General features: G+C 36.5%; 2 protein-coding genes across 8 annotated transcripts in view; one reads left to right on the top strand and one right to left on the bottom strand.

Annotated features, from left to right (window-relative positions):
* LOC127838617 (uncharacterized) overlaps window positions 1-27,662 on the top strand; it is a 414,202-nt gene that overhangs the window by 339,901 nt on the left and 46,639 nt on the right. The gene's annotated exons all lie outside the window — the stretch shown is intronic.
* Window positions 1,213-27,662, bottom strand: part of LOC127838612 (sacsin-like) — a 162,591-nt gene continuing 136,141 nt past the window's right edge. For 3 of the 7 annotated variants that reach the window (XM_052366445.1, XM_052366444.1, XM_052366443.1), the window contains exons 5-9: window positions 23,932-24,079; window positions 21,951-23,488; window positions 10,030-21,021; window positions 8,846-8,962; window positions 1,213-6,104 (exon numbers count right to left, since the gene is read on the bottom strand). In XM_052366445.1, the coding sequence (XP_052222405.1) occupies window positions 5,931-6,104; window positions 8,846-8,962; window positions 10,030-17,652 (7,914 nt within the window). In that variant the 5' untranslated portion in view covers window positions 17,653-21,021; window positions 21,951-23,488; window positions 23,932-24,079 and the 3' untranslated portion in view covers window positions 1,213-5,930. Of the gene's footprint in view, window positions 6,105-8,845; window positions 8,963-10,029; window positions 21,022-21,950; window positions 23,489-23,931; window positions 24,080-27,662 lie in introns of those variants that run through there. The other 4 variants (XM_052366448.1, XM_052366446.1, XM_052366447.1 and 1 more) reach the window with 3 other exon arrangements.

The following is a 27,662-nucleotide window of genomic DNA, read 5'->3' as shown; positions in this document are numbered from 1 at the left end:
TATATAAAGTTTTTACTTTTATTATTACTTTTAAACTTTTTACTTTTATTATATATATATATATATATATATATATATATATATATATATATATATATATATATATATATATATATATATATTCTATATATATATATGTGCGTGTGCGTGTGTGTGTGTGTGTGTGTGTGTGTGTGTGTGTGTGTGTGTGTGTGTGTGTGTGTGTGTGTGTGTGTGTGTGTGTGTGTGTGTGTGTGTGTGTGTGTGTGTGTGTGTGTGTGTGTGTGTGTGTGTGTGTGTGTGTGTGTGTGTGTGTGTGTGTGTGTGTGTGTGTGTGTGTGTGTGTGTGTGTGTGTGTGTGTGTGTGTGTGTGTGTGTGTGTGTGTGTATACCGCCAAACAGATAAAAAACACGATCACATTCGAACATCATTCATAAATAATTAGAATTAGCTCTTCTTTTCGCAGGATGCGGGCCTAAGGAACAGTTTTACGGCTGTTCAGATATCGTTATCGGCGCTCCCGATGTAACCACATGACAGGTGTCGCCTTATGTACCGGTTGTAGTCCCGGAAGGCGATGTCGATGACCGAAAGTGGTAGAATCTCGTGGGCAAATCGGATTGCGTCTGCCCGCATACCTCTCAGACCTCAAGACCTCGGGGCGGACCTCTAGCTGTAACTTGCAATGCTTTGACTCTGATAGATTGCTAGTATCCTGAAGACGCTATTCTCAACAAAAGTATAGTGTACAGACTGTTTCAATGGATATCTCTGAAAATTAAGTCCATTTTTACATATTAGATGTATACTTTGTATTATTGAGAGAAATATTGTTAATATTTCTTTATAGGGTTAAGAAGTGTTGATTTGCTTCACGTCCCACTCGTTAATGTATTTATAATAAATTTGGTATGACTGAGTATAAACAATAGTGCAAATTGATTAGTAGTTAGTAACTGATTAGTATTTAGATCCATATCAGCAACGCTTCCAACTGACAGAAGAGAATAATAGCATAAGCTTTGTTCTCAATTTTGGCAAATGATAATTTTCATTCTTTGTGATGAGCGATATAAGTAGTCTACCTGATTGACATATTATGTCAAAAGAGTATTACGTTTGTTTTGTATTGTTTTCGTGTATTTACAAATAACTAAATACATATAATTAAATATTCTAAATTTTATATTTAAGTATGACTATTATGATAACACAATAACAACAAACGAAACCCGCGTATGTATATTTATTAACATATAAATAAGCACAAATATTAACACATTGTGTTGTTAAGTTACCGCTCTTTAGTATTTTTGTACTATCAAACACTTAATATTGGTATATTTGAATTCATTTACCGAGAAACTCAGAAAACCTGAAAGTGTGATTGCATCACATTAGTTTTACTACTATTTATAAATTGTTTGTTATCGGAATGCCCAGTCGTCTGATAGAAAATCAGTTTGATACCAAATCTGTGCATAATAACTTAAACATTTAAATATGATTGTAACTGATGCAATCATATAAAACGTCCTATACTATTTAGTATCAAATGTCATTAAATAAAAGCTAATTAGTTTTTGCATTTGTTATTATGGGAATCCTCTATCATTTCGCATTGGTAAAACTCGATTCATAGGAGACAAAAGATGCGGCAACCGAACAACAGTAAACGAATGCTGCACAAAACAGTATAATAACGAATGTTTCAAACAATAGTAATATTGACAAAATGAGCCGCGTTCTGAGAAAACTGGGATTAATGCACGTGCGTAAAATGTCGTCCCAAATTAGCCTGTGAAGTTCGCACAAGATAATCAGGGACGACACGTTCCGCTTTTATGGTATTTGTAGTGTCAAGAAAGTGTCTTCTTACCTATAATCAAGTTTTGGCGGGAAGTGTCGTCCCTGATTAGCCTGCACCGGCTAATCTGGGACGACACTTTACGCACATGCATTACGCCGAGTTTTCTCAGAACAAGGCTCAAATAGTTGCATACCAAGTCAGCAAAATTGTCTTAGAATATTGAATCGACACCATGTATAATCAACCTGAAGTGGCCGTAGAATAATTTTGTAGCAGCGATGCATACGACTGCCAAATTGTTGATTTCGTTTTAATACATATCCGTACATGCTACATAGTGTTAAAACAACAGGACACATATTTGTTAAGGATGTTAACTCCTGCAAACAGGACATAAGTATAGGGCGTTGTTAACGTTACTTTCTGTGTTCGTGAGTTATATTTTCAGAAATGAATTTGTACATATATGTACTTCAGTGACAATATTTTTTTTTCTTTGACTTGTTAACCTTTTTCAGGAATAAATACTAGTGCATGCGGAGCAAAATTGCACTAATGCCACAATGTTTATCTTCCGTTCAATGTTGCTCTATTATATTAATACAAAATGAACACAAACTAGTACTTCCGAAATACAAATAATGTTTCGAAAATACAGTATTTCTGTGTTACCACAGCGATCAGTTAACATACTCTCACTTTTCCTAGTTTTTTGTTTACCAGTATTAAGTGCACATAGTAATTTTCTTTTTCGGAATGAGAGGTAGGGAGAGAATGGCCGTAGATGTAATTTCGTGACCAATTAATTCACAAGTGGCCGGGTCGAGCAATATTCTTTAATAATGATGCATTACTACGCGGTAAAACAACATTCAAATTGTCAAATTATACATGAATACCTATAGAACATTTGATAATACACAATCATTAAACAATTATAATTCAATAACAAACACAAATACCAACCATTAAAACGGGTTGGTGTTTAGTAGTTTGCATTGAAAACATAATATTATGCAAAGATACAAAACAGTGATAACAAAATTCTCTTCATTTGCCTTTCTTCATTGTCTAATGGATTATATCAATATGAATGTAATTAATGATATTAATTTATGATATTTATTATATTTTTTTAAAAAGGTGGTACGCTTAAAATGTATAAATTAACTTGTGCCCTTTAATTAACAAAGTAAAATACAATTAAAATACTAATCATAAACCATATGTATATCTGTGTTTGTGAGGAATAACAAACGCAAAACACACTTATTATAATAAACTGAAACGTACAGGCCTGAGTCATTTACCTAACAATAATTTCTAATTATCATCATTAAAGGTTAATCTTCTTTTCATGTATCTCAATTTTAACCCATGTGCACGATAAATTTAAAGACACAACACATGAAATAAAACATACTTGATTGTTGGAGGCAAATATTATAAAATAAGCACATGAAAATCAACATTTTATATGCATTAAACAATGCAAATTAATGGTTATTCATAGTGCATTATATAAGCACTACACATACTATATAGATACCTATAAAAATCCAGGATCAATATAGAAATCGCCATAATCTGCATACATATATATGCCGACATGGCCAGGTAAACAATGTTTCAAAAAAAGAAAACACATAAAGCAATGATAATTATATCAAAATATGTTTTTTTCAATATAAAAAGAACACACCAAAAATGGGGTTCAACTATACGAAAAATATCTATGTTCATGTACTTTTGATTATTTTAACAATTCTGCATTAATTTCGGAAAATAAACATCAGTATTCGTTACTTTAGATTTAAAAAATTGAATCGTATTTAAATCTATGAAGATCACTTAATTGCGATTATTCCGTGGTGTTAATGTGTGTTTATGCATGTACCATACATATGTATGATTATTTTGTATGATTATCGTAACATATTACAGATGCTTAATATGACGAAATGATTATCAAATAGTATATTTTAAGCATGAGGCATAATCCAGTATAGGTTATGCAGGTGTATTCGAATACATTGAATCACGACATGCAGCAATATGTTAACAGTACAACATGATGTGGATTAAAGGTGAATATCAAATTTTACATTCACATTAAAAAACCCATGTATTATGCACATTTCAAATACATGCCATGTACACGACTTCTTTTAGGCGTAAGCACATTCAACAAGTATTGCTTAAAAATATAATAACATGTAACATATAGATACATCAACCAAAGTACAGGATAATAAATGTGTGCGCTACTGCGTATATACAATTTACATATCATTTACAAATTGTTTGAAGTGCATCATTGAACGTTAAATTAATATTAATAAAGATGTAAAGTTATGGGAATATGTGCTTACTTTGATGATGTAATTTATCAGGGCGAGTATTATAATGTAACTCAACCAGATATTATATTTAAGAAGCACTGTATATTTCTATTAGCAGCATTACACAAGACGGTCAACATGCACATAACAATACAACTGACAGCGAGCATTTACGCCTTTCAATGAACTGCACAACTTAATAAGTTTACAAACGTAGCACAAAATATAATGCGCTGAAACTGTACATTGTTAATTGAACAACACCAATATAACCATTATTTACGTTGTTTTAAACTGCAAAGTTCGTAGTTTGATTATATAATACACATACACTGGACACACCCTTAAAGTGCATACATAGTTTAGTCATATAACTAATCTTTAGCATATTTTTTACATATTTTTTACAAGACAGGATAATATTATATAGATTCTATTGTCATACAATGACCATCAACTGAACTTAAAAACGCGTATAAGCACATGTAATGATTCATATCAAATATGTGCATTAATGAATTGTGCTAGACTGCGATACGTTCACAACATATCAAGAAATAGACAAAAAATAAACTTTATCAAATATTTACAATAATCATACACATACATGATGGACTGAAATAAAATAAAGTTTACATAAAAATTTATAGTAAACATATACATACACATAGGCATATCATGTAGAAACAAAACATATACTTGTAAAACTAAGTTTACATTACGTTTTTCAGGTGCACTCGCTGCAGATATCGCAAACACACTATTTTATTTACACCTATTATCCACAATAATAGAAAGACTGAATCAACCATTCTTACCATTCTTAGCATTGCACATACATCATGCATGTAGATTCAAAACATTGATTTAAAAATCAATTGATAAAAAGGTTTACTGTTTCACTGCAGAATGCGAACAAAGGTCAATATAAATATTTACAATATTAATCCTGCGGAAAAATAAATTGTCGCAAATAATTTTCACATCAAACTATGCACTTGCACACATCAAATGAACGGTGTGTAAAAGGAAAACAAATATCCATATTATTATAATATACCATCAGTTGAATTTGGAACGTAGTGCAGGAAAATACAAATATTTACACAATATATTCAGCCGAAAAGATAGTTGCAACACTGATTAAACATACACTAATGCAGTTGAAACGTCAACAAGTCATGCTTTGAAATAATATAACTCTTCACTGAGTTCATTTCTACAGTAGTTCAACGCGTCGACTCTGATAACATGGAATGGTTCAGATGTGGGCGGCAATACACAGTTTGCGTTATACATATCAATATTTGCATTTCTTCATAATTATTATTAAAACCGATCAAATAACGATGTACATGCTGTTCAAAACTGTATACAATTAAACAATTCCTATAAAGAAATAACGTTAGAAAAACATTGTTTATAATCAACAAAACGCAACATTATCACATTGAAACCATGATATAATGATTATTAAATTAACATGTATTTACATCAATAAGTAATACACGAAACATATTACTTTTGAAAATTGTGCACATCTTGATTTTTTAAAAAGCAACCAATAAAGCTCAGATATCGTATATGATTTATCATGCAAACATAAATAACTAATTAAATGTACATTTTTTAATTCTTACGAAATAAGTCAAATCACATTTGTCCTATTGATATGAATAAGTAAATGGAAATCATTAACCATCTGTTACAAATTTAAAACCGTAAAAATTATAGTTCACAAAACATATTTTGATTTCTGATTGCCTTTCAATTTCCATGCTAATTACATGTGACCACATTATCTACTTAATTCTTCAACCATTTTCAGGATCTTTCTTGCAGTAGCAACTGCAAACTCCGCATGTTCAGCGGTGAATACTTCAGAAGGAATCTTGTCACTTTGCACACAGTCTGGATAACGAAGTGTTAAATAGTCTTTTCCCTCAATAAAAAGCCTTTCGAATGTACGTGCCTGAAAAATTTATGATTGATATGTTGTTAAAAGTTTGAAAAGGTTTTCCCTATATATGTGTATGCAAAACTGGTAAACAGTGGCGGTGCCATTTGTGACCAAATGCATCATTTTTAACAAACTTGGGAAAATACCTTAACATGATGCTACATACCCAACATGAAAGCCGTTGACTTGCGGTTTTAGAGTGACGAGGCCAGTTTTGAAGAAAGGAGCTTAATTTGAAAAAGGAACTGTGAAGAGTACCACAATTCGATAATATAAAACAAATATTTAACTGCTAGGTCTTTCGGTTTCAGATGAGTATCTGTATAATTTGAACATTTTGAAAAAAACACTTAAAAGGACCACAGTATAATGATATACAACATTTTACATAACCTCTGGGTCACACTGGTTGGAAGGAGAGTATTCTTACAATTTTGAGTGTATACATATGACACCGCGTAAACCCAAAGTCTGGCCCAGTTTGGAACACTGGGGGTGTACATGTATAGGACCACACAACGATGATACATACCAAATATTTAACCACTAGGTCTTGCGATTTCAGAGATTTTATTTTTCATTTTTCATTTTTAAAACCCCATTTTTGAAACCGTGACCTTGTTAATAATTCAACAGACCAGAAAGTTTGAAAGAGGGTAACCCAAGGAAAATTCCTCTTAAGTTTCATGAAAATCAGCCATGCTGTTCATGAGATGTCGTTGGAAGAAATAATTCACAGACGAACACACGGACGCATTGTAACATGGACGGACTACGGACATCACGGTACCCCATGTTGTGTTCAGGTGAGCTACAAATGTGTCAGCTCGGGAGTGGCCAGGTTTTTCTCCATGTTTAATATGGTTTGGAAATATATTGTAGAGAACCTATATCTGATGTCTTAATAACAAAGCTCTGGGCCTTGTTGAATATTAGTTATTTTGTTTTATGTACAAATTAAAAATGTGACAATAGAGGCGTGTCAACTTGAACCAACTTTGAAAATGATGCTACATACCAAGTTTAAAGAAACTTATAAGAAATGTGCTTTGCGGTTTCGCACAAGAAGAGCTTTTAAAAGGAATTCTCTGTTAAAGTCGTCGTAAAACATGTGATCTACAGGGCAAAGCTCATTGGGAATATTTGGAACAAACTCTGTAGTAGACCACTTCTCGATATAACATAACAAATGCAAAATCTTCTTAGTACTGCGGTTTAAGATGAGATTGATGTTAAAGATTTTAACAATATACATATTATGAAAATAAATAATCCCCCTATCGTTGCCATTTTTGACACCAGAGGCATGATTTAATCAAATCTTGTAGATGAACACAAAATTGTTCTACATAGCATAAACCAAACCTCTGAGCCTTGTGGTGTTAGATCAACATATTTTTAAAGTTTTCGCTGTATTCATCATAATAAGGAAAACAATAGCAAATCCAAGGTGAGGACAATTTTTTAATTGATGAGGAAAACTATACCATGTTACATATAAGGGCACAAGGACCTAGCGGTTTCAGAGGAGGATATTTAAAGTTTTCGTAATATACATATAAGGAAAGCAAAACACCACAGGGTGGGATCAATTTTGATGCCGGGGAAAAATTTGAACAAACTTGATTAAGGACAACACTACATTGTAACATATGAAACAAGACTATTGTCAAGTTATTGAAGTCCCTTACCGGCTCCATCATTGTCAGAAATTCCACCATTTTCAGATTTTTTAAAATATATTTGTTGCCATAGCAACCAGAATTTATGACGTAAGAACAAAATGAAATGACGTGCATAATGTCCATATTGCCATCTATCCATGTTTTCAGTTTCATTAAAAATATTAAGAACTTTAAAAGTTATCGCAGGATCCAGAAAACCACCATTTCAGCAGTATTTCTAGTCTATTTGTTGCAATAGCAACCAGAATGTTTGACGTAGGAACGAAATGAAATGACGCGCATAATGTCCATATTAACATGAGTTTCATGAAAAAATATTAAGAACTTAAAAAGTTATCGCAGGATCCAGAAAAATGTGACAGACCGACTGACTGACAGACTGACTGACTGACTGACAGACGGAGCGCAAACCATAAGTCCCCTCCGGTAAAACCGGTAGGGGACTTATTACATAACCACTAGGTCCCCCGGTTTCGGAAGAGAAAGTTATTAGAAAAACAAAATAACCCCCGGAACGAGCACAGATCAGTTCACTGGGAGATTACTTGCACATAGTTTTAAAGGATCAGAATGATAAATACCAAATATAAAACATCTGGGTTATTCGGTTAAAGAGATATACACATTGTTAAATCCGCTTTTTGGGCCAAGTGACATATTTACTGAACCAAACGTAGAGGACGACACTAGAAGCATTCAAGAAAAGTGTTGATCAATTCTGTCCAGTTGTTCAGCAGGATATTTCGATTTCAAATATGGAAGGGCGCACGCAACTTCACTCACAGAAGGACGGACGACGGGCATAATGGGTTCCGATAAGCACATTGCATTTAGCTTTACTAGTAAAAATGGGTCTATACGTAATTCTAAATTGTATTTCCTCTAAAAAAAACTTGTTGATACCACGTGTTTAAGGTCAGCTTAACGCTTGTAATTCGTGATTACAACTCAAATCAATTCATTCTAAACTCAGTAATACCTTTTATTCATATATGCATGTTTACTGTTGGGTGATTCAATTTTAAATATGTTTACGATTGGGTGATAACTAGCGACGAACGTGGTTACCTCTGTAGCGATAACGCTATCAAGTCCGCTAGCAATGGATGTCAGTCTGTGCTCTTTTCGTGGACAACTGTTAGCATCTTTCATAAACCATGCAGCTTTTAGGGCCTTCTCGCATGCCTTTGTAATTAAAAAGGAAAAACATTGGTAGGAGTAACTTTTGCAAATACAATTAGAAAATTATTAACATTACAATTTAAATTGCGATTACGAAACGCTTGAAGCGTCTGATACAGCTGTTAGGGATTTGCTAAAGACGTTGAATTAATAACAACACACTACTATCTTGCATGCAAGTAAAACAATATATACATGGTTTCACTCTAATAGACCCTTGGATACGTAGTCAATTTATATATATCAAAGCATATGCTATTTTATGTGAATTGCGTGGAAGTGATAAAATGGTTTGCGAAATTTGCTACTAACACACAATTTAAAGATAACATTAACTAAAACCTACATAACCTTTTAAAGTCATTGCTTATTAAAATTAGTAAACAAGTAAAACGTGTACACCACGCGTTTTGTGCAGCATCCCGTCATGTTAGAAAATGTATGGCAAATAGAAAGAGCGTATTCTAGTGGAGCAACATGGAGGCACTATCGAGGAAGCATAATTATTTCTTTGGGGGTTTGTGGACTCGTGGTAATGGTATCGTGACGTTACCCTTGTCTCCGTTTTTGTCTTGCTGATCTTTCTAATCTATGGTTACTGTGCATGTTTTTTACGTAGTACTTATAGTTTAAGTTTAAGATTTTATTGTTTCATTAATTGTCTTATAGCTATACACATAGAGTAGTGTCTTGTTGATCTTTCTTATCTATGGTTACCGTGCATGCTTTTACGTAGTATTCATAGTATAAGTGAAATAGAGTAGTTTTTATAGTACAATTGAGTAGTTTTGATCGATTTCTTCTGAAACAGTGTTTGCAAAATGTATTCGTATCTGCGATACGTCAAATGTTTTTATGTAAAGCGCCGTTGAACGTGAACTGTTGCACGAAAAGGGCGCTTTATACATCCGGTATAATAATAATAATCATCATATTTAAACTTAACTCATAAATTCAAACGCCCGCATTTAAATGCTCTGTAAAGCACTTTATAATTTTAAATGATTGTTAACATCATGTATACTATTAAATAAGACAATTTTAGTAAAGCATTACAGAAGATAAAATACCTGATGACAATGGTAACATATCCAGTTGTATGTTTTCGGATGTTGCTCTTTGCAATTCAGCAGCGTTTCGCCAGTTCTAAAGTCGAGTTTCGCCTGTTTTATCCACCGTCTGTATTCCCCAGGGCTATTTACAGCAGCTCTTTGCAACGCCCCATGAAAATAGCGACCTTGTCTGTTTGATTTGTTGTATTCGTCAATATTCTCATGGAAACCACTGGTGTACACATGTCCAGTAGTATTTGCATTCGCACACGTATTGTAATATCGCGATACTGACATGTTCGGTGGTCCACCAACCGGGTCAATATTCAATTCTTCATTGCGTTCGAGCCTTAAAATACAGTGCTGAATAAAATTAAATACTCGTGTAGCATAATCTTCATGACCAGCGTTTCTATCAGGATGCCACTTTAACAGCAGCCGGTGAATTATTCTTCTCCTGTCTTGTATTTCAAATAGCTGAAATGCCTCCTGTAACATGTCTTTAATGCGTTCACAGTTCTCATCGAAGTGAATCGATCCAATAGGTTCAATATCATACACGACAACGGCATTACTGGTAGCTGCAACATTCTGTGGAAGAAACTTGAACAGTCGAAACACTGGAACCTCGATAATGCCTCCATGTTGCAATCCAACATTAACTCTGTATCTTATACCCAATGTTGATGAACTTCCTACGTTAATTTGCTGAAGAATATGTGCATATATATAACGAATGTCGATTTGTTCTAACGCTGATTCGTCATCTTCGATGTCAATTAATAATGCAACATATCTGTACTCGTGCACACGAAAAGGTGCGATTTGCTGAACAAGAAAAGGATAAAACCTGTCTTCCACGTAGGTTCCAACTGCTGGGAAAAGCATATTTGTAATTGAAATCTCCAAAGGTGGTATTCGATATTTATCAAGAAATCGTGTTATTTGTCCAGGATCGTCATTGAAATGTAAAATCTCTTGCAGTAGCATAACGGAGTATTTTGATAACCGTCCGCCAGTGCAGTTTTCTATAAGTAATGTCAAGCCAGCATGTAGCCTAGAAGTTTTGTTTACTGGGTTTTGAGGCACTTGTTTTTGATAATAAAGATGATAGACAGGCACTCCACTTTGGGACTCAATTTCGATTTGTTTGACGCAATAGTCCTGTTCTAAGCTAACTTCGTCTACTGTTCGCCCATTGTATGATAACAATGTCCTTAACCCTATAACTTCAGTTACACGCGCATTAAAAAGAGTGTTTTGCAAAATCTCGTCATCAGTACAGCTGCTTTCACCAGAACATTCGTTAGCATTTTCGTGATTTAATAATCTGCGTAGTCCTACAAAAAAATCATTACAATGCAAAAACTGTTCATAGCACAAAGCATCTGGGCTGTCTGTCAGTTCCACCATACCGTCTGTTGAAACAGTTTCTATGACGACTTCAGTTAAAAAACTCGGCTTTAAATGTTCTGGGAACTTTTTTAACCTCTCGAATGTGGAATGTGGAACACGTAACTCCATTTCGTTAAATCCCAAGAAAATGTTTAAATTACATATTTCTCCCAATGCCTGTCTATAAACACTGTTATCTGATATTATTAATTCAGTTGATTTTGAAAGTATTCCGTGTGTATTGGGCAAAAATAGACAAGCTATTCCGTTTAAGACAGTTAAAATACGGTTTTCATCAACCGTTCCTAAAATGTCAAAGAAATATTTAATTGCTTTTCTAACCATTTCCATCGCATTATGTGGTATCGCCTCGTTGCCAAAGTTGTATTTAATTGCGGCCAAAACATTTGCATATTGCATGCATGTTGGCGAAGGCGGGGAACCTATTAATTTGAATATTTCTGCGTAACTTAACAAATTCTCTGGGAGACTATAGAGGTACGGTTTTATGTCCGATCCCTCCTGGCCCCAGATAAACACACTCGAAGCTTTTATCATCGTTTCATCTGATATCAAGATAATTGGTGTGTCACGGAGACGTTCAACATTTATAAACTGCCGTTTTTTCATGAGAAAGCTGTAAATGATATTCATGTACTTCGCTTTATTATTAAATTGCGGAACGTTCCTCTCAAAGTCGTTTTGGAATTCATGGCAAATATTCTGGCAATGAGTGATAACAGAATCAACGCTTGGCTCCAGTGCAATCTCCAATAAATTCATTTTATGTTGATCAGAATCAAAGTGTACTAGTGGAAGACTTGTCCAGCACAAACATGCACGCTGAGATATGCAACTCCCTGAAAAGCTAATGAACAGATTTGTTGGACTATATCCTCTAAAAATACGACTCATTTCATTATCAATAGTGAAGGGGACAACGAAACGGGTTGTTTTTACATCTGAAAATACATGGTCTTCAAATACATCTCCGTATTCACCATACAGACATGACACAAGAACATTAGACGCATAAATCAATGGGGCAGTTATTCCCATTGCTCCGTTTCGCGCTAATTCACGGGCATAGTTTATCATCATAGAACCTGAAGGTCTAACGTTCAAACCAATAGTTCTCATAAAGGGCTTCCAGCTATCCTCCATATATTCTTCAGGTAAATAAATGTCTTCTTCAACCATTGCTTCGAACACAGGATGAGTTCGATCGAACAGCTGATTTGCACGATATCTATTGCCGTTCACTTCTATAAAAGACAGATTTTTAATCATTTGTATCAATTGATTTTGTTCTGTTGAAAACCCCTTTCCGATAGAAGCGGTCAGCACATTGTCTTTGATATGTCTGATATGAGTTATCCAGAAATGCCTAGGCATCATGGAAATGCTTGGGAAAATATGTTTAAGATACATTTCCAACTCGTTACGATAAGGTAGACCGAGGTAATTGTAAAGGTCTTCCAAATGTATATTTTCGTTTACGATAATTTTCCCTTGTCTGCTTGCCCATTCATTGAGTCCTCCACTTGGTATGGTATTTGTTAATACTATAATATCTGTAGAATCGTCAAGACTAACGAGCATTTGATTTTGCAAAGAAGCATACAATGGTATCTCTTTCAATAATCGCTTGGCTTCTGCGTTGAATGCATTACTCAGTACCGTTATGTTTTGACTGAAAATACGTAAAATATGATCAGCTTCATCAACTGTTAGTTGGCAATTTCTTATTCGTATCTTATGATAGTGAAGACATTTCAACAATTCGTCAGGATTTGTTGGCGACGATATCAATGACCTCACTGCATCAACAACAACATATTTGTCCGAATACCTTTTGAATATCAGAACATCTGTATCTAAAGTCGGGATATTTATTTTCTTTAATGCTGTGCAAAGTCGTTGATCAATTGCTTCTGAAAGAAGAGAATATGCTCGATTTATTGGAATCAACTCACAGTTAAATCCTCCAGTTACCGGCGTCTTGGAAGGGCAAAAAGACCAGTGTGATATTAAACGAATTTTCTCCTTGAATACAGCATGCAACTTTCTGGTATCGCCAGAACATTCTATTTGTTTTGATTCTTCATATATAAACTCAAAAATCCTGCGTACAATTGCAGGCTCAACAGGATTATGATCACTATTCTGCCAGCTGATTACATCATTTTTACAGAACACATCTGATCTGAAGGAAAGCGGTAATAAATCTATTAATTCATTAAGTGTGAACCGTTCCAAAACATTTGTCTCGAACAATTTCTCTCTTTTCAGTAAATAAACCAAGTGACTATGAACAAACCTATCAAAAGAACCTGACAATATTTCACAGTATTCAGAACAAAATATAGGATTGTCAGTCTCGAATTTGCGAAGAATACAGTTGTTTGTTATACACAATGGCAGGCCTTCAATTTCGTCGTCAAATTTCTCCTGAAGTAACAGGTATTTCAAGAAGATGTGAGCTATATCTATAGTTTCTAGAACAGTTTCCTGAATATGGCAATTTAACGTTGTTATTAAATCCTTCACTAAATAAGCAAGCACTAAAGGATCAGTTTTAATAACATTTGTTTGCCCAGCTTTGTTCATTGTTGCAACAACATCCAGGTCAGTACTGGACACTTGAATGGCCAATTTTCCTAAAACACGCCTAATAGAGCTTTCATCATTACTTCCTTTATTTTCCCAAAACAAATGAAGTGTGTCTACAACTCCTCCATCCAAACTTTGCAGATTCGTGGCCAAATGAATCCATTCAACGATGCAATGTCGAATCTCCGCTGTTGGACCTGTTTGGATTTCATTATCTAAAATAACCGGAAAAAGCTGTATTTGCTTTTCGATAACAACGCGGTAAAATTCTTCAACAAAATACTTCCAAAAGCCTTCGGTGGCTCTTTCATGTCTTGGAAAGTGACTGAAGTAAATGCAAAGACATGTTTGTAAACGTACTTTTTCTAATAACATGTCAATGTTCTCTTCAACCCAGTACATCTGAAGATATTTTAAAGCTTTAATTAGAGCCTCAGTGACAATAAAAGATAAGAGAAACGTGTTCCATTTCTTTCGAATTCCATCCTCCAACAGTCCCCGCCTTGCTCGGTCTACGGAAAAATGACCATTTACATTAAAAGGAAGGCCAGTCTTCCCGGGAAGTGGTAGAAAGCAATATAAGTTTCCATTAGCTGTTTGAGATCTAGTATGCTTGTATGTTCTTCCAGTCTGTGGTAAATGCCCGTATGTGCTTCCAGTGGGAGGTAAATAAAATGTTTGCAAACGCTTGGCTGACTGGTGTTCTGCTTCTAAATGGTGCATAATTTGTTTAAGGAACTCTCTGACATTTTTTGAACACACTTGAATAGACACTCCGCCAGTTGGAAGAAATCGTAACTCTTCTTTACTAAAGATCTCTAGCATTTCATGTAAATCTTTTCCTTCACAACGGATAGATCCAAACTGATGTACAATCAGCCATTTCGTGTCGTGCCCTCGCGTATCGTGTATCCGCATCTTATATGCAACGTCTAAGGGTTTTCCATGAAGAATATCATCATGCCTTATATTTGATTCAATCATTGTGCGAATTCCTTTGAAAAAATCGCACTGTCGTTTTCTAGCTTCTTCATTTGTTATTTCAGACTCAACAACGTACTCATCAATGTAGTCGCCATTTTCATACCTGCTTATTTTCATTCTCCTGATATGTCGCAAAAAATGCATACAGTTTGGCATAATTGTGATAAATTTTTCTAGCATAATATCAACAGCATCCGGCGTAAAACACGATTTGCTTATCTTTGATTCTTCTTGTCTTAAAGGAAGGCGAAACATTGTGCCACATGGACCAGTTATTGTCGGAAAACCAACAGTTGTGTCTGGGAAGTCGTCATTTAAATCGTCAACGTTGTACCTTATCCCTGCCTCTCCGTCTGATATATCCCTAATGTGTGTCAAAAGTGGGTCGAACATGCAAACTTGACCGTTTTCGCCCAGATTTGGTCCCTTTGTAAGGAAAGATGGAATATCGGTCACATGATAAACTGCATTAAAACCCAGTCCAAACTGACCTGTTTTAGATGGGTCATCCGCTTTACTGCCAATGCCAAGTTTCTGAATGCCCTGAAAATCTTTTTCTGTAAAACAGCTATTATTGTAGATGCACAAAGCAGGCTGTAGAATTTGTCCATGTTCTAATGATTTCCCAACTATTTTTTGTTCAAAGTATTTTATAAAATGGATTTCGCGTGCTCCTGCATCATCAGCATTCTGTATCAGTTCGTTCATTATCTCATCAGATGGATAGTCCTTCAGTAAGCCATTTAAACGGGTAGTGAGTTCTTCCCGTTGCCCAAATGGGATTGCATGGGTATATTTTCTTAAAAGTTGGTGTCGTTTTGACCTTACACCTATGACCTTACCAATATTGGGGCTAATATCCTCATGCAATAAACGAAGCTTTGTTTTAGTGGCCATTACGTTGTCCTCAAGAGCAAGTTGGTTTGCAGGACAGAAGCGCTCCTCTCTATCCGGTGCAATGATATATTCTTCAAACTCTTTCAAATCTTCATGCGTCTTTCCCTCTCGTATCATACAATTCGCTAAGTTCTCTAAAATACCAACCATGCTTTTAACATTGAGTTGTATTTTCTTATTGTTGTCTACGGTTTTTAACTTCAAAACACTTAGGACATCTGCCACACTAAAGTTTTCGTGAACGCCTAATTTTTCTAGTATTCTCCAGCGTGACGCAGACACTTTTGGTAGACCATACAGATCAGGTGGACATGATTTTACAGTATTACGGGCAACCTTGCCCACTCTCACCAACACCTCGTCAATTTCAATAATAGGTTTTGAGAGTGTCAAGCTAAAATTGGTATAAAGATAGCTCTGTAATTCGTCTTTTGACATATTTATTGTAAGACAATCTAATGCCTTGTACACTTCATCGATGATTTTCCGAGTTTCTCCTGTAAACCTTCCTTTGCCAGATTCGAATTCATCTCCAACTACATTTAATTGTTCCATCAACAAATCAATAGTCAAGTCTTTATTATCCTTCACACTCAGATTATTAAGTAGCTGGGGACTTATACTGTCTGTTTCATCTACTATATATTGTACAGATCCTACACAATGGCGGCAGTGCATTCGAAACAAAGTGCACGGATGACCAAGTACAAGGCTTTGTGAGATTTCATTTACGTGTTTTGAGCACTTAACAACCCCACTGCAGAAAACTTCATGTTCTAATAATTTTCCCTTCCACGTGAAAGTCCATTTACTTGGTATGTGTAAAATGGGTAGAATGTTCGAATGCTGGAGTTGATCAACTATTTCTTGTGGGACTTTTGATTCCGCTAAATATGTCAATATTAATCGCAAGCGTTGTTTTGCGCATATAACACATTTCTTTGACAAAGTTTCTAAACTTCTGAACCTGTCAAAAATAAGCTCACTAGGTAAGCTTAACGAATTCATTCCATATTCGGTAAGTATTGCGTGAATCTTTGGACAATTCAAACTTTCGCATTTAATGATAAACCTTTCGTCGGACTCAGAAAAAAGTTTCGACAGTTTAGAATGCGGGTGAATCAGATCAAGAACACACCGTAATCTACCATTTGGCGCTGTTGGAATACACGGTAGAGTTCTCAAACATATTTTCATGTCTGCATCTGCCACCATAATTGCATGTGCTAGTAAATTGTTGCGGGTTATGAGTTTATCCGTCCAATACGTGTCACTGATATTGTGAAGAAAGTGAAGCAAAGCTTCGGGCATAGAAATAAAAGCATTTTCGATAATGGATTTTCTGTCGTTGTTGTACCAGCAAATGTTTTTACAAACGTAATCTGGAACATCCACCACGGTCTTGTCTTTGTTAAAAGGCACGTGCATTAAAAAGTGCAAAATATATTTGAAAACTTGAGTCTCTGGGTGTTCCATTAAAATCAAAATTTGATTGAATGGAAGGCAGTTCCCACGGTCACTGAATATTGGAATATGATGATCGACAATTTCTCTGTAGAAGCTATTCACTAAAGGTGTCACATCTGGTTTGCAATTACGAGGCCATAAACGGTATGCATCTTCTTGCGTTTGACAAAAACGTTGTGTCTTTTGAATCTGTCGCACTAATGCTTTAACCAATGGATATTGTAAAAGATATGTATTCCAAGCATCTGCTGCACTTCTGGAATCCACACTTTTTGTCGTCTTCATTCAGTAGTACTAGTCTTTGCCTGTCATCGGTCACTATGAAACAACCATTGACATGGAAAGAAAATCCTGTACTAATTGGTAACGGCAAAAAACAAAATATATGACCGGAGTTACAGTCTTCCACAGGTTTCTTTTCTAACGCTTGTGGAGTCAAATCATTTTCTGTTTTACACAGTGTTGCAACAGCAACAAGAGGAATAGCGTCAAATGTTTCTAAATGTGTAGGCCTATATTGTAATACCCATGTGATAAGCCACGTCGATTTAACATCAGACATCGACCAATTTACTTTAGGAAACAACGTCGCATTGTCAAAAAATGTCTGTCTGATAGTTATGCTATGATGCTCTTCAATGCAACTACCGCGTTGTTGTTTATGTACAGATACCGCCTTTGCAAGAATGCCAGTTTTAATACTTGTGCATTTGTCATCAGTTAGTTGAATAGATTCCTTCCGTACCGTATGAATTATTTTCATGTCATTGGCTGATACTGCATCAGCCGATATGTGGTAAAGTTTAATTGACGATACATTTTGACAAAAAAGCAACAGTTGTTCGGCTGAATTCATAAACATCTCCAATAAACACAGGACTTCATTGTGTGAATACACTGTTTTACAAATTTCGCTCATGTCTGCTTGTTGTGCAGTTCGCAGTGGAAATCGAAACAAAGTTCCTTGATAACGAGTAAACGGATCATTTAACACATTGCAACCGAACATATCTTGAAAAGGCTTAAATTGATCAATGTGTCTTTTTACTAAAGTCCTCTTCGATAAAGGAATTCTTTTTCCTCTTGTGGTTTTCTTTGTTTGAGGGTCAATCAAATATTTTTCATGCGGATCAAAAATCAACATATCGGCTCCAGAAATAAAACTCGGAATGTCAGTTATATTATAAACAGCATTGAATCCTAACCCAAATTTTCCAATTGTTGATAGGTCATCGACCTTTGCCGAATCATTAAATCTTTTGATATTCTGAAGGTCTTTTTCGGAAAACACTTTGTTGTTATAACACCACAGTGCTGAACCCTGAAAATCGGCAAGGCTTTTACTAAGTAATCTCTCCCGGGAATCTAAATGTTTACGTTCATCATACACAAAACACACCTCTGTAGCACCCGCATCATCAGCATTTTGCAACAGTTCTTTTGGAACAGAAAGACCGTCTGTATATCCATCACGAAGAAGTGATCGCAAACGTGTAGTAAAATTTTCACGTTGGCCCCAGTGATCAAAGTCCTGTGCATCTGCCAGGGAAAGACCAGTAACAGATTTCACGCCAAGTTTTTCTACTGTACCGAATGGTATTTGTTCGTGGACATAGCAAATACTTTCACCATCGACAACGTCGTTAAAACATGTTGGGTCATCATCGTACACACATTCCAACAATCTTGCAAATTTAATCGTTTGGTCAGAGTTTGAGTGAACGACCATTAAGATATTATCAGATGCCCAAGAAGAGTCAATGTCCGCTTCTGCTAATCGTTCAAGAATCATCTGCGCACATTTCAAGTCTTTCTTAATTTCAGCTTGACTGAACTTTCTGCTCAAATATTTTGTCTTCATACATTGCAAAACGCTAACAAGAACGTTTTTATCCTGTCTTGAGTGACATCCTAACCACGTGAAAAAAGTATGCAATGACCCAAGCTCTGAAGGAAGGAAATACATGTATGGTTTTAATTCAATGTCATCCTCCACTTGTTTAACAATAACTTTTGCAGGATCTTGAAAATGTTCCGCTGTCCAAACTAGTGCATTTGAAACAATGGCTTCTCTGACCACATGAGTTGATTGTATAGACAAGGCTTGATAGATTGTTTTGAGCATTGTCAACAATTCCAGCGTCATGTCTGATGATATTAAACATTGCTGAATGCTTTTCAGTTGAAGAATAATTGTTTCAGCAGAAGGAGGAATATTCCAACCATAGAACGACGACAATTCGGAAGAACGAGCTTTTATGAGCGGCATTGAAGAACATACAAGTTGCCAAAATCTGATTTCTTTCATGTTGCTTGGACAACATAGACGATTTTTAGCAGAAAACCACTTTAGAAGCTGTGGGAAACGATTATGATATTCACACTCTTCTGACGAGCAGTATACAAAACATGATAGGTCTTTTATTTCATCCCCTAGAGTTTTATCTAACCAAAGTGTTTGCCGGAGTACACCTGGATTGTTTTCGATGTATTCTTGAAGAGCTTTAGCTTTGTCATACATCTTATCGTTGATTTGGGAAACGGAGTCAATCGTTTTGGCAACAGAGTAGATATGTTTGGGCAGAATTGCTCTAACTCCTTTCATTCCGATTTTAATGAATGCATCTCTGTGCGGTCGCAATGCGTCCGTAGCTGCCGGAAAAACATTTTCTCCATAGAACAAACGGCATAGAAATTTATCAAACGGATCAAATATTTTTGATGGCTTTACTAGTCTTCCTGCAGTGTCTTTTATGAATCTTATTTCGGAGACAGAGTCTATCAGCGTAGTGAACCTTTCAATATTGTTGAGAAAGAACATCATGACATTTTTATTTTCAGTCTTCGACATGTCAAACGTTGATACTTCCAGTTTAAGTCTCATAAATTTGTCTAACGTGAGTTTCGTGCAATTCAGTTGTTTGGCTACGGCCTCTTCATTTCCTCCAACTAGGACGCAATTCTCAGGAAAATCAATATTTTTCGGAAACTTGCCTTGTTCAGATTCTCTTACAAAATGTGTGTTGCAATCAACGGTTACACGGGTTCCTGTTTTTTGGATAGACCTAAACAACCGTAGATTTTGTAATAAATCAACCAAATCGCCGTCGATTGAGCCAAACTTAGCTAAAAAATCAAGGAGTCTAGATCTGTTTGACATCGTGGCATCTTTGTTAAACGCATTTATCCTTTGCGGGTCAATTGAACGTGCTTTCATTTGAAATAGCTGCTTAACATCTGTTATTGTTGGACGCACAACGAATTTTTTTATCAAATCACGTGATAACCAACTTGGCAGGTGAGTTATTACTGTAAATCCAAGCAAACGTAAGCATTTCTCAACGTCATCATCTAAGCATGTGTTACTATTTCCAGCTTTGTCATGCTTCAGAAGTATATCCGAATTTTGCAAAGCGACAAGATTTACCTGATATTTCGATTCAAAGGACCCAGATAGAAGAACTGGAAAGATTGGCATATCTGCAAACTTTCGGATTCCACGCTGCGATAAAGAACTCCAAACAAGTCTGAGCCAGTCTTTTGGCAAAGATGACTTCTCAGTCATGATCAAATGCTGTCCCAAATGTGAATGAATAGTTTGTAACAGCAATGTTTTTAGAAAACTGTCATCTAAATCGCGAATCGGATAGTGCCCTAAAGTAAGTACAAAATAGAATAAGTACAATGATTGTTGTGGTATGTTTTATACGATAATAAATGATTGAACATGGATCCTCGACGATAAAATAAAGCAGAAATTAAAACATGTGCCACAGAAAAAAGTGCCTCCGCAACATGTTATTTGACGCAGACCGATGTACTTAATATTTTACAGTAAGACAAAACGACACAGAGCCATTTTAAAGCAAATTGGTCGCACTCTAAATTACTTTCAGTTTCTAACAAAGAATTTACACATGATATCTCTTAACTGTGAAAATTTGAGCAAGATTCACACAGTTATAAAGGATAACCTAAAAGAAAACAATAGGACCATATATTCTATACTAGAGCAACATAAGAAGGTTCAAGATACGGCCAAAACTAGTCGCCGACAAAATCATTTTCAAGATCATTAATAAATAAATCTCATTCAATTGTATAAGTGCGTATCAGATTCGCAAACTTATCAAAGAAAACACCAAATGGTGGGACTGCAAAATCTATAGTGGAACACAGACCCAGGTTCATAGTCAAGCTAAAACACGTCACAGCGCAAATTCCTTTCTTCACAATCATTTAATCATTAAGGCCATGTAAGTTTGATCGAGATCCACACACTTAATACAGAGGAGTTGAAAACACAAGCTCCGTAAACAATGATAAAGGGCTATAATTTCGACAGAACTCGTCGCATTGATTTACGATCATCTATATATTGAAAAAAAATATCTTCATAATAATGACTCTAGTAGATTATGACATGATAAGGCTATTCTCGCCAATTATCTATAGTACCTGCATTTAAAGCGACCTGGATCGCATTATACGGGGAACGCTGATAATAACCTTGTCAACCTAGCACTGTTGTCATTGTATAATAAACGTATTTACGACATGTAAAGATTAAGTAAAGTACTTACTATTTTCACATATGAAGCGCATAACTTCCTTAGTAAATTTATCCAGTCTTTCATATGGGGCGATGAATTTCCTTTCACTGCCAGGAAACATGCTAATTTCAGTCTCAGAACAAATGTATTTTGAACTTCCATTATGATTAAAGGTGTCCCATTCTCCCGAGGCCAACAATAGAAGATCAAGACCTTCCAATGTTTCAATGGTTCCATCACTTGTAAGATATGTAATTAGTTTTCTTTTCTCTTGATCTGTCATACATTTGTACTTTGGGTTGAGTTTTAAAATACTTGACAGCATGACTGGCGATATATCGTTGATTGCGTGCCCAAACAACAAATTCAATGTAAGAAAAACGTGTTCTGGTACCACAACTGGGCACTGCCCGCAAGAACCGATTGCCTTTCGCACCGTTGCCTTGACAAACTCAAATTTGTGAGGAAGGTTTGAAAACGTGGTAAAAACCGCATCCGAAACACTTTTCCAAGAATGAAAATGTTCACAAAACACAATGTTTTTGTCTTCAAACAACTGTAATGCGGTCGACATAAAAAAGTTTCCATTTATCAATGAACTGTTTCCAAATTGGGAATCCATAAATAAACTTCATCGACCAATGACGCCTTGTTTCCATACGTCTCCGCATTGCTTATTGATGTATCGAGGGCCTTCTGGAATGCTAAAGGCAGGGCCTCAGTCAATAGTTTCCCATTCCAAAGAATCTCATCATTCACGTATTGGTGATCCTGATCGTCAGTTGCCCACTTCAAATGGTGTCTGTTCTGGCTGAGTGCAAAGAAACCATTAACATGAAAGGGTAAGCCTGTAAGTTTTGTTCCTTCTTTCGGAAGAGGTAAAAAGCAAAATATGTGTCCTTCAACCGCAGACAATGGCTCTATCTTAGCGGCGACACCTACACATGGACTTAAACCTAACTTCGGGCTCTGAATTAGCCTTTTAAAATCATTTGTCGCAGAATGCACTATGTAATAGTTGACAACCAGCCACTTTGTCAATTTCAATGTTTCAGAAGCGGTTTCTTCTTTTATCGTCATTTTTAAAACACATGACAAATCTTGCTTAGACGATGCACTCTTTATACAAGAAAAAAAAGACTGTCTTCGTGTCTGTATTTCTTTCTCATCTTGAATTTGTACTCGTAAAACGTGTTCTTCCTTTCCTGACTGTGACATTTTTAACAGGTGTAAACGCACGAGTGATTTGAGGAAGATAAGAATGCTTGAAGATTCCAAACTAAGACTACCAAACAACTTTTCGACTTTACCGACACCATAAACATCCTCTGAAATGGGCGAAGCCTTTTCCCTCAGAGGAAACCAGAACATAGTTCCTCGAAAGTATCCCTTTTCTACGACGGATTTATTGAATCCGTATTTTCCTCCAATGGCACGCAAAACGTCGCTCGTGTCCATGCCTTCAATTTCATGAATTTCATTTATCTTCAATTTTGCATTTACCTCATGGGCAGGTCTTTGAGGATCGATAAGAAGCATGGTGTCGCCACTTATAACACACGGGTAGTCTGCAAAGCAAATGAAGTATAACACTACCTGTTGTTAAAAAGACGTATCCACATAAAGTTAACGGTTCCCAATTTGTGTAATTAAAGAATGTACATAGTGTCAAGAAACATAGTTTCTCATGCAGTGATTGTGGTATTCTTGACTTAGTCAGTTTACTACCATTGATACTAAATGTTATTATTTTATATGTACAATTAATGTTTACATGTATATTATTAGTCACATCAGTCTTGTCGCATGATTAATGTTATATATTCAGATTATTCGATAAGAAATACTAATACTATTTTTTTAAGACAGTCGTGTTAAATAAATTTAAAATAGAATTTTAAATTATTGACTTGTTTTGAAATACGTCGATCTAGATCATCTAAAGAAGGCTGTATATAAGCAAAATATAACTATTTTGTACAATAGGTTCAGCTACAAGTATTCAGTGTACCTGTCATATGGAAAACAGATTTGAATCCTAATCCAAATCGTCCAACTTTGAGACTGTCTTCTTCCTTGACGCTGCTGTAAATCATACGAATTCCTCTCCAGTCTTCCTCTGTGAACTCGGCGTCGTTGAAAATACACAGGGCTGGTGCCTTCATTGAAAAATATATGAATTAACATATGTTATGTTTCCTTGTTAAACGCGTTCTACGAGATACACAATATAGCCTACTTGAAGAAGAAAAACATTACAATAAAAGAATTTAACATCCATCCCCGACGTACATATAAAGTCAAATGTGTATAGACGGTGGACAATACGAAACGTTTATATCGAATGCTAACCGTTCTGACCAACGATTAACAAAATAGACTGACCGGTCGGAGCGACTAATTGTATTCCTATCAAAGTTTCCAATTATGACAAACACAAATTCCGAAAAACGTTTTGGATTCGTTCGATTATTAAAAAACAAAAAAATAGAGTTAAATAAACCAACACTTATGAATTGTCGTCCTTACAATTAAGAGAGTCTAGCTTAAGCTGTAGTGTTGGTCACAGAAATTATGTCCCACGATATACGTCAATTGAATGAAAATAAAGATACGAAAAGTTGGTTTGGAAATCAATTTAAGAGAAGGAAAAACAAAAAAACAACGATTTCAAATATAAACGATTATTTACAGCTGAGCCTGAAGTCTGAAATGGTCTCTAGCCGGAAGGGGGCCGATTACAGACGCCCGACCCAGCTCTGTTGTGTGTTATTTTCTAAATTAGAGCCCACTACCAACTGAGCAAGCGCAGCAGTATTTTCGTACACGCGCTCTACCGACTGGACATGCTTAAGCAAGCAATATAAGCGTTCTTACGACTAAGAAGTCTGGCGATACAATCGCTCTACCGACCGAGCAGATATAGCCAAAGATGCGCTCTACTGACTGAGCAGGCTTAGCAACACAAGCGCTCTACCGACTGAGCTGGCTTAGCAATACAAGCGCTCTACCAACTGAGCTGGCTTAGCGATGAGAATGCTGATTCTTGCACTTCAAGCGCTCTACCGACTAAGCAGGTTTAGCGAAACCAGGTCTCTACCGACTAAGCAAGCTAAGCAAAAAAAGCGCTCTATCGAATTTGCAGGCTTAGCGATACAAACGCTCTACCGACTGGGCTGGCTTAGCGATATAAACGCTCTACCAACTGAGCTGGTTTAGCGATACAAGCGCTCAACCGACCGAGCAGTCTTAGCTAAAGCAGTGTTCAACCGACTGAGCAGGCTTAGCCATAGAAGCGCTCTTCCGACTGAGCTGGCTTAGCGATACATGCGCTCAACCGACTAAGATGGCTTAGCAAAACAAGCGCTCTACCGACAGAGAAGGCTTAGCAATACAAGCGCTCAGCAACTTAGCAGAATGAGCGATACCAGCGCTTTACCGACTGAGCTGGCTTAGCGATAGAAGCACTATACTGACTGAGCAGGCTTACCGATAGAAGCGCTCTACTGACTGAGCAGGCTTAGCAATTCAAGCGCTCTACGGGTGAACAGGCTTAATGACACAAGCGCTCTACAGGCTTAGCAAGCTTAGTGAAACAAGTGCTCTAATGACTGAACAGGCTATGCGAAACAAGCGCTCTACTGACACAGCAGGCTTAGCAATATAAGCGATCTACCTGCTAAGCAGGCTAAGCAAAACAAGCGCTCTACACGCTAAGTAGGCTAAGCGAAACAAGTGCTCTACCATCTGAGCTGTTGTAGAGATACAAGCGCTCTACCGACTGAGCAGGCTTAGCAATGCAAACGCCCTACCGACTGAGCAGGTTTAGCGAACAAGCGCTCCACCGACAGAGCAGGCAAACGCTCTACCGACTAAGCATGGTCAGCGATACAAGCGCTCAACCGAATGAGAAGGCTTAGCGATACAAGCACTCAACTGACTGAGCAGGCTTAGTGAAACAAGCGCTCTACCGACTGAGCTGGCTTAGCGATACAAGCGCTCTACCAACTAAGCATGGTAAGCGATACAAGCGCTCAACCGACTTAGCAGGCTTAGCGACACAAGCGCTTAACCGATTGTGCATGCTAAGCGAAACAAGCGCTCTTCCGACTGAGCTGGCTTAGCGATACAAGTACTCTACAGACTGTGCTGGCTTAGTGAAACAAGCGCTCTTCCGACTTTGCTGGCTTAGCGATACAAGCGTTCAACCGCCTGAGCTGGCTTAGCGAAACAGGCGCTCTACCGACTGAGCTGGCTTAGCGAAACAAGCGCTCTACCGATACAGCAGGCTTAGCGATACAAGCATGAATCAGACTGAGCAGGCTTAGAAAAACAAAAACCACTATTGACTGAGCTGGCTTAGCGATACAAGCCCTCAACCGACTAAGCAGGCTTAGCGATACAAGTGCTCTAACTACTGAGCAGGCTTACCAATAGAAGTGCTCTACTGACTGAGCAGGCTAAGCGATACAAGGACTCAACCAACTGAGAGGCTTAGCGAAACAGGCGCTCCAACGACTGAAAAGGCTTAGCTATACAAGCGCTCTACACACTGAGCTGGCTTAGTCTGGCGATATAAGCTTTACCAACTGAGCAAGTTAAATAATGTGATTCAATTTAGCAAATATGAGCGTAAATCAAGCGGTCTACTCGCTGTTTAATTTGAGTCAAGCGATACAATCACTATATCAACTTAACAAACTGAACGTGAGAATTAATTCAAGCGATCTTCCAACTCAGCTAGCAAAGTCCGAGTAAACACGAGTCTATCGACTGAGCGATCCAAACATGATTGTAATACAAGCGCTCTCAACTGAGCTACCTGAAAATGATTTTCCTACACGCACTCTACAAACTGAGCTAGAAGAACTTTATTGTGATTCAATTGCTCTATCGACTCAGCTGGCTGAACATGATTGTGATTCAATTGCTCTACCGAATTAGCTGGCTGGAAATGAGTGTGATTTAATGGCTCTACTGACTATGCTTGCCGAACATAAGTGTGTTTCAATTGCTCTATCAACTGAGCTGGCTGATCATGAGTGTAATTCAATTGCTCTATCGAAAGAGCTGGCTTTATCTGATTGTGATTCAATTGCTCTACTGACTCAGCTAGCTGAGCATGATTGTAATTCAAATACTCTGCTGAATGAGCAAGCTGAACATGATCGTAATTCAATTGCTCTACTGACTGAGCTAGCTGAACATGATTTGCATACAAAAAAATTTACAAACTGAGCTAGATAAACATGATTGTCATGCAAGCACTGTAACAACTGAGCTAGCTGATCATGATTTTCCTATTAGCACTCTAGAAACTGAGTTAGATGAACATGAATAGTCATACAAGTGCTATAGCGCTACCAAATGAACAAGCTTAGTCCAGCGATACAAAAATACTTCCGGGATGAGTTTTACTGAATAGTGTTGGCTTAGAAACATGTATTAGGATTTTTTTACAAACTTAAGGTTTAGGCGAACAAGGTGATACAACTGTTATTTAAAAAAAAACGATTGTATAGCGGATAGGTTAAGTTAAATGAATGTAACGTTGAGTGGCACCAATCATTTCACATGAATAAAGCCATAATAATATATTTGTTAACCTATACAACACATCGTGACTATAAATAGAAGCAAAATGACGTCGCGAACAGGTCCTTATTCGTATCTATCGGGAACATATTATCATATCGGCCCTCCTTGTAGGACCGATTAAAAAATATTTTACTCTGATACGAA

This window comes from Dreissena polymorpha, chromosome 7 (assembly GCF_020536995.1).
Source record: "Dreissena polymorpha isolate Duluth1 chromosome 7, UMN_Dpol_1.0, whole genome shotgun sequence".
In the NCBI taxonomy this organism is placed as follows: domain Eukaryota; kingdom Metazoa; phylum Mollusca; class Bivalvia; order Myida; family Dreissenidae; genus Dreissena; species Dreissena polymorpha.
This window is presented reverse-complemented; position numbering and strand designations above follow the sequence as displayed.